At 41.7% G+C, this 18,495-nt stretch overlaps 1 protein-coding gene across 7 annotated transcripts in view; it reads right to left on the bottom strand.

Moving 5' to 3' along the window:
- Positions 1-293: 293 nt before the first annotated feature.
- Positions 294-18,495, bottom strand: part of SLC35A3 (solute carrier family 35 member A3) — a 153,644-nt gene continuing 135,442 nt past the window's right edge. For 6 of the 7 annotated variants that reach the window (XM_029617949.1, XM_029617947.1, XM_029617950.1 and 3 more), the window contains exons 5-8: positions 8,872-9,043; positions 6,509-6,627; positions 2,156-2,289; positions 294-1,079 (exon numbers count right to left, since the gene is read on the bottom strand). In XM_029617949.1, the coding sequence (XP_029473809.1) occupies positions 989-1,079; positions 2,156-2,289; positions 6,509-6,627; positions 8,872-9,043 (516 nt within the window). In that variant the 3' untranslated portion in view covers positions 294-988. The remainder of the gene's footprint in view (positions 1,080-2,155; positions 2,290-6,508; positions 6,628-8,871; positions 9,044-18,495) is intronic. The other variant, XM_029617952.1, reaches the window with a different exon arrangement.

Genomic DNA, 18,495 nt, shown 5'->3' with positions numbered 1-18,495 from the left:
TAACTGGATTTCCCAAACCTGTCCTCGTGACTTTACAGCCTGTCTGGTTTTCAAGTTATCCATAATAAATATGTATGGCATACATTTGCATGTACTGGGTTTCTAATTATAAAAATTTGCCTCAAGCATATTCATTATGGAATATCCCAAACACCTGACTGGCTGTAGGGTCCCCAGGACAAGTTTGGGAAGCTCTGCCTTACAACTTGCTTATCTGATATCACATTTCATATTTTGCAAAATATTTACATATTTTTCCATAGCTACCTTCAAAAACTGTTGTCAGACTAGAATACTTTGGTAAAATTGTCTTTAATCTTTTCCCCATCATTCCATATAATATATTCATATCCTCCAAAACAGATATGTACGACAACAAACACCCAATATACAAAATGAAGCACATTTTTCCCCCAAATCTGTTTTAAATATAAAAATCTAGAATAACCAACCATACTTAACTTTTCTTTTCATAGTTTCAATAAGCTCATCAGAACCATGACTTGTGTTCAGTACAGATTGATATCAATACATTGCACCTATTGACAAGTTAAAATTTGTTTCGCTAAGATTTAATATTAATGTCCAGTTTGCAAAATCAGCTACAATCTAACAGGCATCATCTTGTGCTCTTGCAAAGAGTGCATAGGACATTTTTCTGCAGCAGCCAAAAAAAGAGAGTAAAATAATGTGACGGAATGTCAAACTTCAAGTTATAAAAATGTCTAATCTTAGTTACCAGCAACACTGCTTCTTTCAAGCTTTTATTATGAAGATGCAGGTGGTCATCCATGATTTCAACTTTCCCTTCCATCAAAAAGGAGATAGCCTTATTTCCTATAACCTCTGCTGTCCAAGGCCATCCCCACCAGATTCTTGTTGAAATCCAGATGCAAAAGCTGGTTTTCATTTATCATTCCTCCTGACGATCCCTGCATCCAGTCTTTGTTGAGAACTAGCACAGGACCAGTCCATTAAGAACATTTTACTATGCCTTGATCGGATTTCCTGTAGGTTTCGGAACGTAGCCATATAAAAATGTGGCTATTATTACCAGAACAGCACCAAAGAAAAATACACTGCATGGAAAAAGAAAAAAGAAATTAATCTTTGTAATTTGTTTAAAATCTTAGCATCAACCTTTTCAGCAAGGATAGCACATGATATTTTTTAGATAAGTGAAACACGCATATACAAACTTTTGGGAAGCTCCTTATATCCAGTAGTAAGGGTCATCATTTTGCCTACTGCAAAAAGACTAATTAAATAGGAAATTAAATTATTAGAAGCAATATTTAAAAGCTGAGTTAGCCAGGGCTATTTGCAGCACTATGGTAAAATCGGAACCACAAAGGATTCTTAGTCCATGGTAAAAGTCACTGGCATAATACAAAGTACTGCTCATTTCATGTATGTTAATTAAAACTGCTCTGGCTGTTTCATCCACTGAATATAGAAATGAAAAAGGGTTATCTGGAAATGGTGATTGGGAAGGGGAAAGGGGGTAGTTCGGCTATACTGGGCGGATGGTGCCACATGCCCAGGTTATGCTGATGCTGGCGCAACTCAGATGCTCCTAAGAGCAACAAAGATCCTTTTTCTCAAGGGTTAGGACGGGGCAAAGCTTACTTGAGCTATAGTTTAGTTTATTGTTCAGTCACTTTTGTTCACCATCAGGAATTGTAAGCATGTCTGGCCTCACTGCCAATCAACCTCATCCTTTCCAGTGAACCTGCACATCTGTTCTTCAGTGACACAGTCAAGGCACTGGATCCCGTGCATCCTGTCATAGCATGGCGGGACACGCTGAGATTGTTCAGGAACTAAAAGTACTTTCCAGATAGTAAATTAAATTTAAAAAAATCTATGTACATTCTACACAATGTTGTCTATCTTGGCATAAGCTGAAACTCTTTTACAAACAATGATACTGAAGACGTGCATATTTTCATTATTAATTACACTGCTTGAGGTAGACTGGTGTACCTAGGTAAGCAGCAGTGCTCTTCATTTAATTACCAAGTTTCTAAGATGATTCATTAGACAAGAGGGCGTGCATTGGATGTGTTTGTTCTCAGCTACCAAAATCTTTAAGAGCTTGCCAATCCTGACATTTAACGTGCGAGAAATGTAAAATGAGATGACCACACTGTACCTGGTAGGGATAAAATCTTGTAGCCAGAAATAAGAGATTAATGTCGAGAGGATAATGGATAGGGAGGTTGCAAATCCTTTCAAAATGTTGTCTGCGTATTTGATGACAGCAGCAATCACAAGTCCACCAAGTGCCTGGGGAGAGGGAGAGAGTCTGACTGGCACAGTCTTTTGTCCAGGCTACCAGTAAAGTGCACAACTTCAACAGGCAGGGTCTCTTAACCATTCCTTTGTACTTATAGACTGAAGAATACATGGCAGAATTAGAGTTCAGTCTGAACTTCGTTTCTATGGAAGGTGTACCTCCTGAAAGTTTCAATGTACAAATTATTAATCTAAGTTAACCCTGAGATCAGCAGGAGCTAGGACAACCCATGGGATTCTTACTTTCTGATGCAGCCGAGTGCGTGTGCCCTTTGTGTGGTAAACATAAAGTGGACATGTGAAGATCAGTCTGTCCACCTCAGTCGTGGAGCTGGATTAAAAGTGACCTCAAGCAGAAGTCACCTTCAGCAGTGCACGGGGAGCACAGGGAGAGAGAAAAAAATAATTCACGGTTATTTTGAACAGGGGATTTTTTCTCTTTGCTAGGAACAAGAAGGGGTTTGTAAATTTTGCTCTCTCAATGGCCCAACAGCCAAGACAAAAATAATTAGCACAAACCACAGCCCTGTTAAAAAAACTGGCAACTTTTACCCTCCCTGGTAACAGGATGTGAATGAGATGGCTTCATAGCAGTAAGGGAAGGGAAGCAGGCAATCGTTCTCGGAGACGCTATAATGTGTCTGGGATAGGACCTTTATTATGGCAGCTTGTAGGCTATTCAAGCAAGACTGCTACCAATAGTATTTTCTGATAGCAATTAAAACCTACGGGGGGGGGGGGGGGGGGGGCCATATTCAGCCACGAGGCAGCCAGTTAAGTTAGCCGGACATACCTATCCAGCTACCTTAAGTGGGATGTTCAGCGGCGCAGCCAGACTGCTGAATATACCCAGCTTCCTTAAAGCATAGCCAGCTAACTTTAATACAGCCCTATGGCGCAACCAGAATTAGCCACAGAGCTAATTCCGAATCTCAGAGTTAGTCGCATAACTTATGTCACTAACTCTGGCTCACTCCAAAATGCTTCCTACCCATCCCTGGACTGCCCCTGAATTATGCGGCTAAATTCTAGCTGTATAACTCAATATGTGGGGCTAGAATTTAGCTCCACACGGCTTCAAATAATCGCCACTTTTCAGTTATCCACCGGCCAAATGAAGAGCAGCTGTGGTCCTCACTGGGTGACTTCACACTTAGCTTCACGTTCCTCTTCTGGCTTGGGGGGGGGGAGAAGGACCCAAGCCACTGCACGACAGCGACACCTACCAGCCATCCGCAGAGCACACGCAAACGGGTCCTGCAGGGAGTCGGACTTTATAATCCCTGGCAGCACTAGAAAGAGGAAAAGCCCTAGATAGCTATGAAGGAAGGCTCATGGTGCTTTTACCTCTGTAGGAATAGGGAAGCTCGGAAGAGCAGGAGGAAATAGCTGGGGTGAAAAAAATAATGTACTGGGGCAGCGGTTCTCAACCTGTGGGTCGCGACCCCGGCGGGGGTCGAACGACCAAAACGCAGGGGTCACCTAAAGCAGGTCCCCAACCACCGGTCCGCGGACCAGTACCGGGCTGTTGGGGTTTTTTGCCGGTCTGCGGTGCCGCGGCTGCTGCGGGGAGGCGGGGCGAAGCTGGCGACCTGCCTCCTCCAACCCCAAAAGGGAAGAGACATGGCCCAAAAAGCTAGCATGTCGCAGTGACGTATGTTGCTGGAGCCGCGCAGGCAGGAAGGAAGTGTATCAGCCACTGCAGGTGCTCCTCCTACTTCCTTCCTGCCCGCCCTGCCCCGGAAGACAAATGTTGCCGGAGCCGCACGGGGAGGAAGGAGGAGGCGCGTCAGCCGCGTGGGTAGAAGAGGCGCTTCAGCCGCGTGCAGAAGAGGAGCAGCGGGGCCGGGAAGACTAGGGCCACTGCAGAGCCCATCCTGTGGCAACCCGTAAAGAAGAGGCCCAGAGGTGTGAGAGAGGTGTGTGCGAGTATGAGATGAGTTGAGAGACTGTGTGTGTTTGCAGAGACAGCATGTGAGAGCCTCTGTGTGTGTGAAAGAGACAGCATGTAAGAGTGAGAGTCTGTGCTTGAGCAAGGCAGCATGTGGGGGTGTGAGAGAGCCTGTGTGTGAGACTCAGACAGCCTGTGCCAGTGAGAGCCTGTGAGAGAGAAATGCATGTGAGAATGAGAACCTGACTGTGTGTTTGAGGGAAGAAGACAGGTGGAGAGAAAAGAAATAGAAAAAAAGGCAATATAAAAGGAAATGGCAAAAAATTAGAAAGGGAAGCAGATGTAAAAAAATAAATAAATTACTTTTTACTGATTGGCACATGTAATCTTTGGTAATGTGCATGAGTAGCACTTTCTCTATGGCGGATCTCACAATGTACGAGATCAACATGGAGGAAGTGGAAACCCACGGGGTCTGCACAGAGGAGGCAGCAGAATGGGCTTCAGTGCCAATAGCAGCAATCAGTGCCTCCCCAATAGCCACGTGGCAGCAGTGGCAGTAATTAGATTAATTGTTTGACTCAGCTGGAGGTGACAAAGTATGAAGTGGGATGTGAAATCAGCTTGATCTGGTGGAGAATTAGGATTGCTGTTACACATGAACTGTATTTGGCAAACATAAAGGGAGCCAGGATAATCAATTGATGCCTGCAGCTGAGGACTGATTCATTATGACTCATGTAGAAATTAGTGCATTTTCCAGATTAGTCTGCATAACACAATTCTCAACATTCAGCATTATTTCTGCTGCATAGAGTTTTATCTGAGAGGCTCTGAGGTTGTGAGGGAGCCAGTAAGAGTGAGAGCATGAGTGTGTATGAGAAAATCCAGGGGAGTAAGAGTGTGTGTGAGGGGGGGGAGAGAGTGTCTTACACCCTGAGAGTGTATCAGTGTCTGTGAGAGCGAGAGGTTATGGTGGGTATAAGAGCATGAATGTGTAAGTATGTGACAGTGTATGTGTGAGAGAGAATGGACATGTGAGTGTATGTGTGAGAGAGAATGGACATGTGAGTCTGTGTGAGAGAGGATAACCTCCTAATCCTCGACAATATCAGGGTGACTGGAAATCAAGAGCTCCCATGTATGGACAGCAGGGGCTTTTTAAAATCCTTATTAGTTTTAATTATTGTGTGTTATTTGATATATGTGCTGTTTTGAAATATTATTGGTGTTTGGGAAATTATAAAAATGTATATGATTTTAATTAATAGAAATTCTATTTATCAGTAATTTTAAAATATTCTTTTATTAGTATGGTTTTACTATTATAACTGATGCTTTATGTTTCTTAATTTTATTGTTTTATGAGGAATGGTGGTTCTGTTTATAAATGTCATAATAAATAAGTATGCACTAAAATCCAACCCCATCCATAACCCCGCCCCCATATGACCAAAGCCCCGCCCTCGCGGGGCGAGGGGTCACCGCAACATGAGGAACTGTATTTCGGGGTCACGGCATTAGAAAGGTTGAGAACCACTGTACTGGGGGAACTTATGCGAACAACACAAAAGGACTCCAGAGGTCCAGAGCCAGGATATGCAGAAACATTTTGTTCCAGAACCTGGCAGTATAGATTTCAAGTTATATAGCTGAGTGCACAAAACTTTAGAGGCTCCCAGTTAAATTGTATGTTTCAATGTTAACAGCTTTAAAAAACTAATGAATCGACGAAGTCTCTCCAAACCGTTGCACACATCATATTCACTGTTTTATTATTTTCAATCTGTTATAACCAGCAAATAAATAGTAATTTTGCATCTAAGATTGCTGAATGATGTCATATTTAACTTTCTACCATGCAGAGGTTTCGTCAGTTTCTGTTCACAAAGGGCTTGATTTTCAAAAGCATTTACAAGCTTAAAACTGGGTAAATGCACTTATCCTGCGTTACCTGGCTTTTGAAAATTGCTCCAGTACATGCCACTGAATTGTCCATAGGATTTACCTACGTAAGTGCACTTTTGGCTTTGGAAGATTGCTACAATAGTATCTTACATTTACACCTGTTAAGAGAATCATTGAAACATACAGTTTGATCAGTGGTGTCTGATGCAGTTGCAAGGCTGGAGAGCACAAGCTGAGCTTCACCATCTCTCTTCAGACAATGAAACATAAAAGGAAGTGCTGTCCAGATCTGACCTAGAAGGCAAGCATCTCCTTTTCAGAGGGAGTGGTACCAAAGTAGAAGCTTCGCACATCTCTCTGTAGAGTACCACAGGCAGAATTTCATTAAACATACGATCCAGGCTACATTACCTGCAGAGCTACCACTGTCCAGGTTAGTTTGTTATATCCTTGAAAGAATCCGTTCTGCGAGACACGATCCCCATCAAAAATGTACACACCCAGTAATCCAAATATGCTTCCAAAAAACCCTGAAAACACACAAAATAAGAGTCACCAGCCTTCAAGATCATGGAAATAAAATCCCTGCACACACTAAAGTGGCAGAGTCCATTGGGTTGCAAAATTACCTAAAGAGTGTATTACAGCTAAATTTATGGTTGAAGTATTTATACTGAATCGCAAAACAACAAGGATATATTAGAGGTGGTGGTATTTTAAACCAGGTAAGCCCAAATCCCCCTGAGACCATGCTTTCACTAAAGTATTAAGAGCTATGTAGGGCTTCTTTACAGGCCATAGATATCTTTTCCAGAATTTAACCACCAAATGTTCAATAGAACAAGGAAGATAAATCAGAAGCATAGAAAACAAACCCATTTTGGCAGTAAAATCATTTTAAAAAGTTGGATCTTGCTCAACGTTAAAAGGGACGATACCTATGATCGCAGTGTCCTAGCCATGATGTTTAACAAATGAGATAAATTAATGAGAGAATAAGCGGGGTCTCTAACAATAATCACTCCTAAATACTCGAGAGTCAGTGGCCCTTTTTAACAGAAACGCATCCTCCCATGAAGCTGAGATAAAAGTTCCACATGGCATCACTTCAGATTTGTCTAAATTTAAGCGTAATGCAGACAGTTCTCCATATTTAGTGAATTCAGACAATAACTCTAGGGAGGGACTCTAGGATTAAGAATATGAAGTAGCGGATCAACTGCAAAAGCTGATAATTTAAAGGAAACCACACTCATAGGAACACCAGGGATAACTATCCAGAGACCTCAGAAAAGGGTTTTAAGATAAAAGAAAAAGTACAGTCCTGTCTGGTACCACAATGTAAAGGAATATCTTCAGGAAATGCACCAGTAAGCAGGACAGAGGTTATAGGACAAGAATATTAAACAGTTAATTTCAAAAAATTGCTTTGAAATCCATAAAACCGAAGCGTCTCAAAGTCCCAGTTGACTCTCTCAAAGACCTTTTCAGCATCAAAACTTAATAACAAACGTAGAAGACAAAGATTAACTCTCTCAATAGAAGCGATCAGTATGTGAACACTGACCACCGAATGACATCCCTTGACAAAGTCAAACTGGGAATCCAAAATTAAGTCAGAAAGAATACGGGATAACCTGCTGGCCATGACCTTGGCCAAATAATTTTGTATCACAGTTTATACAACTTGGGGCGCAAAGGGTATTTACTAGGTTTAGGAATAATTTATGACAGCCTTGTTCGTGCCATAGGTAAATTTCCCCTTGTCAATAATATTATCACAGCTAAATTTAGCACTATACACCTACACCGGATGAAGACAATTTGCACTCTGCAAGTTATTTTCTCCTTTTCTGGGTGAAAGACTCTGAAATGTGCAGCTCTGAGTCCTCAGGTGACCTCAAGAGTTAGTTACAGGCTTGGGGTGCACCAGTACTTTAAGATCCCCCCCTAGAGCATGCCAGAGATCTACCTTCTCTCAATATCTTACCCTCCCAACCTTCCCCTTCCTGGACAATCTCTGCAAAGGGTCAGCGGTCAACCAGGTATACAATGCCTGGAAGCAAAACTATAAGAGCAAAAGCAATGCCATACTGAGTCAGACCAAGGTCCATCGAGCCCAAGATCCGGTCTCTGAGAATGGCTGCAAGTACCTGGCAGATCCCTCAAGTAGATCTAATTCCCAGAGCGACAAAACTGCCCTTATTTCTGCAATGTTCTCTTTTATGTGGAATGCGATCTATTTGCATACAGTGGAGGCAGTACATGCAAATATCTCTCATCCATATTTACTTGGAAATACTAAAGCCCAGACTGGTTTGCAGCCCTCAAGAATCAGATTTGGGGATCCTTGGTCTAGAAGAAAAGTATAAAGCTCAAAGGAACATCAGAAAATATTTCTTGACTAAATGGGTGATGCGTGCATGAAAAGGACTTCAAGTGGAGGTGAAAACAAAAAGAGAATTCAAGACAGTCTGGGATAAGCACTGATAAAACCTCATTGTAAAGAAGTGAGGAGACAGAAGTGATCAGGGGGAGTCTGGCACTGCCTCAAGAATGAACCTGATCAGATTAGCTGAGTCATAAAGAGCTTTTCAGTCATCATATTCTATGTTGATATGAGCACACTGAGCCATAGAAGTGGCAGTGGTTGGGCAGGGAGACAACAGATGACCAGCGAGATCGGCAAGGCCCCAGTGACGGGAGGAGAAAGTAAGAGAGCAGAGACAGCACAAGTCCTGCTGCACGTCCCAGCCAACAAATGCTGCACTCACCAAGCTGAATGTTTCTGATCCACACAGATTGCTTTGTTTCTTTTAAAATTTTCTCAAAATAAACTCCAGCAAATCCACTAGAAAAGCAGGCTATGAGGACAGCCAGGACGCCCACAACCTGCGAGCCAGCCGAAATCTCTTTGGAGGATGTTTCTGGAGAATCTGAGGGCCACTAAATACAAAAGAAAATAAGTTACAGTTTATTGATTGAGTAATCTTCACATTATCATAAAAAGCAAGCTTGCTTACCGTAAATGGGGGTTCTCCATGGACAGCAGGATGCCTTAGTCACCACATGTGGGTGATGTCATCTGATGTCAAATGCACCCCTCTCTCCTAGCTCTGCTGATCATGCGTGGAAGTTCCCTTTTGAGCCCTTCAGTGATTACAGAACTTAGCTTTAGCTAGGTAGTTGACTCTACAGGAGGGCAGGTGGGTATTAAGCATGGCTAATTCATCCTACTCTTTACGAGAACCCCATTTACTTGCTTTCTCCATTGACAATCAGGGCTAAGTTTAGCCCTGACACATTGGGAGACCCAAGCTGAAGGTGGACTACTGGTGAACAGGCTGTGCAAAACTGCTTGCCCAAAGTTACTGTCACTTCTTGACAGATTATCCGGACAGTAATGGGACGTGAAAGTGTGAACTGTCAACCCTAGCTGCAGCTTTACAAAAGTCGGACAGACATGGCTCACAGATGAGCCATTGAGGGAGCTATGGCTCTTACTTAACTTATTTAGAAATATACATGCTGCACCATCAGCAAAGTTATCAAGGCAGTTACATTAAAACATCTATAAAAATACATAAAACAAAACAAACACTATTACCCTTCTTACTGCTGCACTCTATACTACTACATATCTTTATCAGTACATATGCATGCAGGTGCCCCTATTTCTTAAGTACTTGGAAACAAAAGATCCTTGACAAACGTCTGATCTGGAGGCCAGCCAGAGCATAGCAATGTGATACAGTTTGCTAGCCAGTTGGGCAACATGCACTTGGCAATTGCTATTCCTAACTTGTTAGGATCATAAGAGAATGAAAAGTCGAGAAAGAACACGGGAAACAATGGCTCGTTTCAGATGAAGCGCCAAAATTATTTTTGTCAGAAACTTGGGGTGTGTGCAGAGTACCACTCTTTGTGGAAAAACTGCATGTACAGTGATTAATGGACTAGAACCAACAGCTTGCCAATTATTCTATATGATGTAATGGTGACAAAAAACATTACTTTCCAGGTGAGAAATTTTAAGGAAGCCAACTCCAATGGCTCGTAAGGTGGTTCCATTAGCTGTGCCCATGGCACCGGTTCTACAGCGAGTGGAGGTCTCGTATGCACAAGCTTTTCATGAATTTCAAAACTAAAGGATATATGGATATTAGATTGCCAGCCATTTGAACATGTTAAGCCATATTAGTACTGAGATGCATTTTGACCAAAGACGTTCTGAGACGTGAGGAGGAGACTAATAATAAGTACTTCCCAGATCCCAGAACACGCCTTCCCAGATCCCAATTGTATGACAGCAACATCTTATAAGAGACTTCACAATATAATGTAAATAGTTAATCCTACCTGCTCGGTTATCTTACTCTAATTCTCTCCCCAGTTATATAAACCTTGTTGTAATGAAACTTTAGGAACTCTTTGCACTTGTTTATGTTCCGTTTTTTGTTCACACCCCCTTGTTATATGTAAACCGGCATGATGTGGTTTTTAATCATGAATGCAGGTATAGAAAAACTCTAAATAAATAAATACATACATACATACATACATACATACATACTGACGTAACTCCTTTGGCTCACAAGCAAATGGGTCCAGGAAGTTTGACACCAGGATGAAAATCTTTTCCATTTGAAGCCGTAAGCTATTCTAGTTGAAGGATTTCTGGAGGAGATTACAATATCCTCAGCTTCCTCGGATAATGAGATTAGCAAGCGCTCAACATCCATGCCATCAAGTTGAGAGGGGGAAGGTTTGGATGAAATAGACGACCCTCCTCTTGTGTCAACAAAGTCGGATCCCAGAGGGATCAGAAAGCTGATGACAATCTGATGAGGTAAGAGAACCACACTTTTCTGGGCCACATTTGAGCAATGAGGATCAGGTGCACCTGGTCCTTGAGTGCTTTCTGCACCAACAGAAGTTGTGAAAAAGCATACAGCAAATCTGCATCTCAATTGCACAGAAAAGAGTCTGGAGCAGATCTGAACTTGCTTTGAAGAATGGAGCATAATTTTTCTACTTTACTATTGTCCTCTGATGCAACTGATTGATGGACAATCACAGATATCAAACCTGTCTGCCACAGTCTGATTTAGAGACCACTTGTGGGGATGAAATACTGTGCTGAGGAATCTGCCAATGTGTTAGAGATTCTGGAAGTTAGGTTGCTTATAGGAAGGTTCTGTGGTTGCAAGCCCATTCCCAAATTAAGGATTCCTGGCAGATGGTTCATGACCCTGTGCCTCCTCGCTTGTTCATGTAGAATATTGCTACTTGACTGTCGGTCTGGATCAGAATTCTTTACCCAAATGAGATGTGAAAAGACTCTCAATGCATGTCTGAGTGCTCGTAGCTCCAGGAGATTGATCTGAAACAGGCATTCTGCTGATTACCAGACTGCTTGGGTTCAAAAAGAACCCGTATCTGCACCCCTAGCGGATGTATCCATTGCCAGCATTACTTGAGGCAGAAGCTGAAGGGAAGCTCCCATCTCCAGAACGTTTGGGCCAAGCTATCATTGGAAATACCCCTTCATATCTATGGTAACCTTCACTGGGAACAACAAGGGCTGAAGCAACTGATCCCACTGGGCAAGGAGGCCCCACTGGAGAATCCGCATGTTGAGACAAGTCATGGGAACCACATGCACTGCCTCCACCATGTGCCCCAGGACAACCAGAACTGTTCGGTCCAGAACTTGATCCAGCTGCAGTAGGTTGTGGAGCAAGGCTTGAAGACAGAATCCTTGCTCTGATGGAAGGAACAATCTTTCCTCCAGGGAGTCTATTTATGCCCTGATGAATTTGATTCTTTGGGTAGGAACAAAGTTCAACTTGGTGAAGTTAATAACAAACCCCAGCATCTGAAGGAGCTGGATCATCTTCTGCAGGGACTCCAATACCCCTGCTTGGGTAGACCCCACCACTAGCCAGTCATCCAGGTAAGGATGCCTCCTTATGTTCTTTAGCAAAAATCTTGGAATCGGTAGTTTTACACCAACTCAAATATTATCTATCAGAGTTTGACATATTACACCCGAATCAGCATGGCTTTAGGAAGGGACACTCTACTGAGACCTTATTGCTATCCTCTTTTGACACTTTCCTTAGAGGCTTCGATTCTTATACTGATTATGTGGTCATTTTATTAGATACTTCAGCAGCGTTTGACACGCTGGACCATAAACTATTGATGTCTCTGCCTTACAATTTATAGGTATAAAATCTACGGTCTTAGACTGGTTTGGGAGTTTTCTTTCAGATCGTATTTGCCAAATCAACATAGGCGCTTGTTCCTCTCAAAGATATATTCAATCAACAGGTGTCCTTCAGGGCTCTTCATTGTCTCCAATATTGTTTAACATCTATCTTCTACCCTTGTGCCAGATTTTGTCTTCATTGAATGTTCAATTTAAACTTTACGCTGATGATATTCAGCTGTTTGTCCCTAATAAGTCATCCTGGTCTGATACCTTCTCTCTGATTCAGATATACATCAGTACAATCGAACAGTGGATGGCCCATAATCGCTTAAAACTGAACAAAAAGAAAACTGAACTTCTTTGTCTAAGCTTTATATCAAATCCTACCAATGCCCCACCAGCTAGCGTAAACTTAGGTAAGGAAGTGATACAGGTTACTAAGCTAGCCCGTAATCTTGGAGTGTGGATTGATACTAATCTATCGTTAAAGCAACACATTTCCAAAGTGGTAAAGACCTCATTTTTTAAATTACATGTTTTAAAATGATTACGTCCTCTCTTATTTTTTCATGATTATCGTTCAGTGCTGCAAGCGCTGATTTTGTCAGGCTTAGACTATTGTAATGGTCTATATATGGGACTACCTGATTCTACTATTAGACCTCTACAACTGATTTCGAACTCGGCGGCTAGACGTCTTACTGGCACCCCTTTAAAAAAACATACCTCACCAATTTTGCATAAACTACACTGGCTACCAGTTAAACATAGAATCCAATATAAAATTATCATGTTAATTAATTCTTTGTTGAACAATACTGATTCCACTTGGCTATGTTCCACAGAGAGAGCTCAGATCAACAGGTAAAAACTTACTAGAAATTCCTTCAGTAAAAAATGCAGCACTGAGCGTGACAAGGAATAGAGCTTTCTCGGTTGCTGGTCCCATTTTATGGAACGCTTTGCCAGACCCTCTAAGGTTAATAGGCAGTCGAAAGGAGTTCAAGAAGGCATTAAAACCCATCTTTTCCAGGAAGCATTTAAGGATTTTGAACCTTCTAGTTAAGCAAAATAAGGTTAAATATATTTAAACTATATAGTTTTTGCTTATTATTTATTTCTGCTCTTTTAGTTTTTAACTGTAATGGCCAAATTCTTGTTTTTGTCACCATTATTTTTATTGATTGTCTAATATATTGTATTTTTATTCGTACTTTATCTTAAGTTTTATTTTTTATTAATTATTTATATAATTTTAATTATTTCTGATTTGTTTATATTATTTGATATTGTAAACCGCTTTGGTCAGTTAGTTTTACTGGTAAAACTGTATATAAACTTGTTTAAATAAATAAGGAAAAACACACATTCCCTGATAATGAAGCTGCGCCTCCACTACACCTAGGCGTTTCTTGGACCCTTGTAGCCACCAAAAGCCCAAAAGGCAGAATTTTGTATTGATAGCAAAAGGAATCCACTATGAAACAGAGATATTTTCAACAGGAGCAATGTATGGGTATATGAGTATATGATTCTTTCAGATCCAGGGTGCACATCCCAGTCTCCTGTTTGAAGGAAGGATAGGATGATGTGGAATGAGTTCATTTCGAACTTCTCCCATAAAAGGCTCTTGTTCAGACTTCATAAATCCAAGATCGGTCTCAATCCCACAACTTCTTGGAGATAAAGAAACAGCAGTAGTAAAAGCCCTTGCCATGGTCTTTGGGAGGGAAAGATTCTATCACCCACTGGCTGAGAAGTAACTCCATCTTTAAGAGAAGCTTGGTTGAGTGAGATGGATCCAGATTGAAGATCGAACAATGGTGCAGCACTGGAGGGCAGAAGTGAAAACAAAAAACAGACTTCATAATTTTGAGGACCCAAAGGTCCTTGATGATTGCTGCACCACTCTTCCAAGAAAAGATGAATCCTACCCCTTACCGGCAAGGTCAAGGTCTAAGGGTGGAGTGATGTCAAAACCTAGATTCTGGTTTAGGATGAGCTTGTTGCAGCATCTTTGGCTGATGTCTCTTGCATTGCTACTGTGAGCCAGAAGCTGCTGCTGTAGAAGTTCAGCTGGTGTATGATATCACTGAAATTGGCGGAAAAGGCATCTTTGGAAGCAGGAGCATTCAAAAGCTAAGTAAGAACACCTAGAAGAAGACAGTGGTTCTGGTCCTGTCAAAAGAAACTGGGCAGCAGCATGTTGTCCCTTAGTTTGGGCTAATGTCTCTCTGACCTAGTCTCCAAAAAAGGTTGTTCCCAGAACAAGGCATATTGTCCAACTTGTCATGTACACTTTCACACAAACTGCTGCTCTCAAACAAGCCATCTTGCGTTCTCCGATGGCTCTGCAGACTATCTCACTACTGTATCAGAGTCATACACTGAGCAGTGAAGATGGCATTCACACTCCTCTACATCCAGAAAAGCCTACTGATAGTCTGCCCGTTCTCCATCCAGCATCTGTCATGAGGTTCAGCTTGTCAATACAATCGTTTAAATATTGCACCATGTAGAACTGGTGGGCTGCAATGCTGGTATTGAGCATCAAGCTCTTAAAGATCTTTTCCTAAAAGGTGTCAAACAGCCTAGGATCCTTGCCCAGTGGAGGGTTGGAGAAGATCCTGTTCTTCTTAGCTTGTTTCAATGGGGACTCCACTACCACTGATTAGTGTAGTAGCTGACTACCCCAAATCTTTGGGTTCGCTGAACTCTATTTGAGATCCAGTTTCCTGGCTACCAGAGGACATAATACCAGATTCTCCCACATTCTTGTTTGCAAGTCCTGTATGATCGAGAGAGAGCTGGGATTGCTGCAGGCTTGGACAGAGTTTCCAGAATCCGAAGACGACAAAATCGGGACAAAGAAGGGGAGGATGAAATCCAGAACCTCCAGGGTAGCATTCTCTGAAATGCTCCCTGTTTCACGCGCAGGTCACCAGAGGCAGGCAGAGCTCCGGAGTCTCAATGCGTGGATGAGACGATGGTGCAAGGAAGAGGGATTCAGTTTTGTTAGGAACTGGGGAACCTTTTGGGGAAGAGGGAGTCTCTTCCGAAGGCTCTACCTTAACCAGGGTATCATCAGATTGTCTCTTCCGAAGGCTCTACCTTAACCAGGGTGGAACCAGACTGCTGGTGCTAACCTTTAAAAATGGGAGAGAGCAGCTTTTGAACTAAAACAAAGGGGAAAGCCAACAGTCACTCAGCAGCGCATGGTTCGGAGAGAGGTATCTTTAAAGGATACTAATGATGCATTAGAATTAGGGCATCCCGACAGTGAGGTTCCAATAATTAGAAAAGTAGTCCAAGTGCCTGTAACTAAAAACTCACCTGAGCTAAAAAATTCTAACTTATCCTTATCAATTAAAAAGCAGAATGAAAATACAAACAAAAAACAAACTTTGAAATGTTTGTAGGCTAATGCCAGAAGTCTAAGAAGATGGGAGAATTAGAATGTATAGCAGTGAATGATGACATAGACTTAATTGGCATCTCAGAGACATGGTGGAAAGAGGATAACCAATGGGACAGTGCTATACCGGGCTACAAATTATATCGCAAGAACAGAGAGGAGCACTCGGGAGGAGGTGTGGTGCTTTATGTCCGGGATGGCATAGAGTCCAACAGGATAAACATCCTGCATGAGACTAAATACAAAATTGAATCTTTATGGGTAGAAATCCCTTGTGTGTCGGGGAAGACTATAGTGATAGGGGTATACTACCGTCCACCTGGTCAAGATGGTGAGAAGGACAGTGAAATGCTAAGAGAATTTAGGGAAGCTAACCAAATTGGTAGTGCAGTAATAATGGGAGACTTTAATTACCTCAATATAGACTGGATAAATGTATCATCAGGACACGCTAGAGAGATAAAGTTCCTGGATGGAATAAATGATAGCTTTATGGAGCAATTGGTTCAGGAACCGAAGAGAGAGGGAGCAATTTTAGATCTAATTCTCAGTGGAGCACAGGACTTGGTGAGAGAGGTAACAGTGGTGGGGCCGCTTGGCAATAGTGATCATAATATGATCAAATTTGATTTAATGACTGGAAGAGGAACAGTGTGCAAATCCAAGGCTCTCGTGCTAAACTTTCAAAAGGAAAACTCTGATAAAATGAGAAAAATTGTTAAAAAAAACACTGTAAGAAGCAGCTACAAAAGTAAAAAAATGTCCAAGAGGCATGGTCATTGTTAAAAAATACCATTCTAGAAGCACAGTCCAGATGTATTCCACACATTAAGAAAGGTGGAAAGAAGGCAAAACGATTACTGGCATGGTTAAAAGGGGAGGTGAAAGAAGCTATTTTAGCCAAAAGATCTTCATTCAAAAATTGGAAGAAGGATCCAACAGAAGAAAATAGGATAAAGCATAAACGTTGGCAAGTTAAATGTAAGACATTGATAAGACAGGCTAAGAGAGAATTTGAAAAGATGTTGGCTGTAGAGGCAAAAACTCACAGTAAAAACTTTTAAAAATATATCCGAAGCAGAAAGCCTGTGAGGGAGTCAGTTGAACCGTTAGATGATCTAGATGATCGAGGGGTTAAAGGGGCACTTAGAGAAGATAAGGCCATTGCGGAAAGATTAAATGATTTCTTTGCTTTGGTGTTTACTGAAGAGGATGTTGGGGAGGTACCCGTAATGGAGAAGGTTTTCATGGGTAATGATTCAGATGGACTGAATCAAATCACGGTGAACCTAGAAGATGTGGTAGGCCTGATTGATAAACTGAAGAGTAGTAAATCACCCGGACCGGATGGTATACACCCCAGAGTTCTGAAGGAACTAAAAAATGAAATTTCAGACCTATTAGTAAAAATGTGTAACCTGTCATTAAAATCATTCATTATACCTGAAGACTGGAGGATAGCAAATGTAACCCCAATATTTAAAAAGGGCTCCAGGGGCGATCCGGGAAGCTACAGACCAGTTAGCCTGACTTCAGTGCCAGGAAAAATAGTAGAAAGTGTTCTAAACATCAAAACCACAGAACATATAGAAAGACATGGTTTGATGTAACAAAGTCAGCATGGCTTTACCCAGGGCAAGTCTTGCCTCACAAATCTGCTTCACTTTTTTGAAGGAGTTAATAAACATATGGATAAAGGTGAACCGGTAGATGTAGTATACTTGGATTTTCAGAAGGCGTTTGACAAAGTTCCTCATGAGAGGCTTCTAGGAAAAGTAAAAAGTCATGGGATAGGTGGCGATGTCCTTTCGTGGATTGCAAACTGGCTAAAAGACAGGAAACAGAGTAGGATTAAATGGACAATTTTCTCAGTGGAAGGGAGTGGACAGTGGAGTGCCTCAGGGATCTGTATTGGGACCCTTACTTTTCAATATATTTATAGATGATCTGGAAAGAAATACGACGAGTGAGATAATCAAATTTGCAGATGACACAAAATTGTTCAGAGTAGTTAAATCACAAGCAGATTGTGATAAATTGCAGGAAGACCTTGTGAGACTGGAAAATTGGGCATCCAAATGGCAGATGAAATTTAAATGTGGATAAGTGCAAGGTGATGCATATAGGGAAAAATAACCAATGCTATAATTATACAATGTTGGGTTCCATATTAGGTGCTACAACCCAAGAAAGAGATCTAGGTGTCATAGTGGATAACACATTGAAATAGTCGGTTCAGTGTGCTGCGGCAGTTAAAAAAGCAAACAGAATGTTGGGAATTATTAGAAAGGGAATGGTGAATAAAACAGAAAATGTCATAATGCCTCTGTATCACTCCATGGTGAGACCGCACCTTGAATACTGTGTACAATTCTGGTCGCCGCATCTCAAAAAAGATATAATTGCGATGGAGAAGGTACAGAGAAGGGCTACCAAAATGATAAGGGGAATGGAACAACTCCCCTATGAGGAAAGACTAAAGAGATTAGGACTTTTCAGCTTGGAGAAGAGACGACTGAGGGGGGATATGATAGAGATGTTTAAAATCATGAGAGGTCTGGAACGGGTAGATGTGAATCGGTTATTTACTCTTTCGGATAGTAGAAAGACTAGGGGGCACATTTAAAACTAATCGGAGTAAGTTCTTTTTTACTCAACGCACAATTAAACTCTGGAATTTGTTGCCAGAGGATGTGGTTAGTGCAGTTAGTATAGCTGTGTTTAAGAAAGGATTGGATAAGTTCTTGGAGGAGAAGTCCATTACCT

Source organism: Rhinatrema bivittatum, chromosome 10, assembly GCF_901001135.1.
Source record: "Rhinatrema bivittatum chromosome 10, aRhiBiv1.1, whole genome shotgun sequence".
Taxonomy (NCBI): domain Eukaryota; kingdom Metazoa; phylum Chordata; class Amphibia; order Gymnophiona; family Rhinatrematidae; genus Rhinatrema; species Rhinatrema bivittatum.
This window is presented reverse-complemented; position numbering and strand designations above follow the sequence as displayed.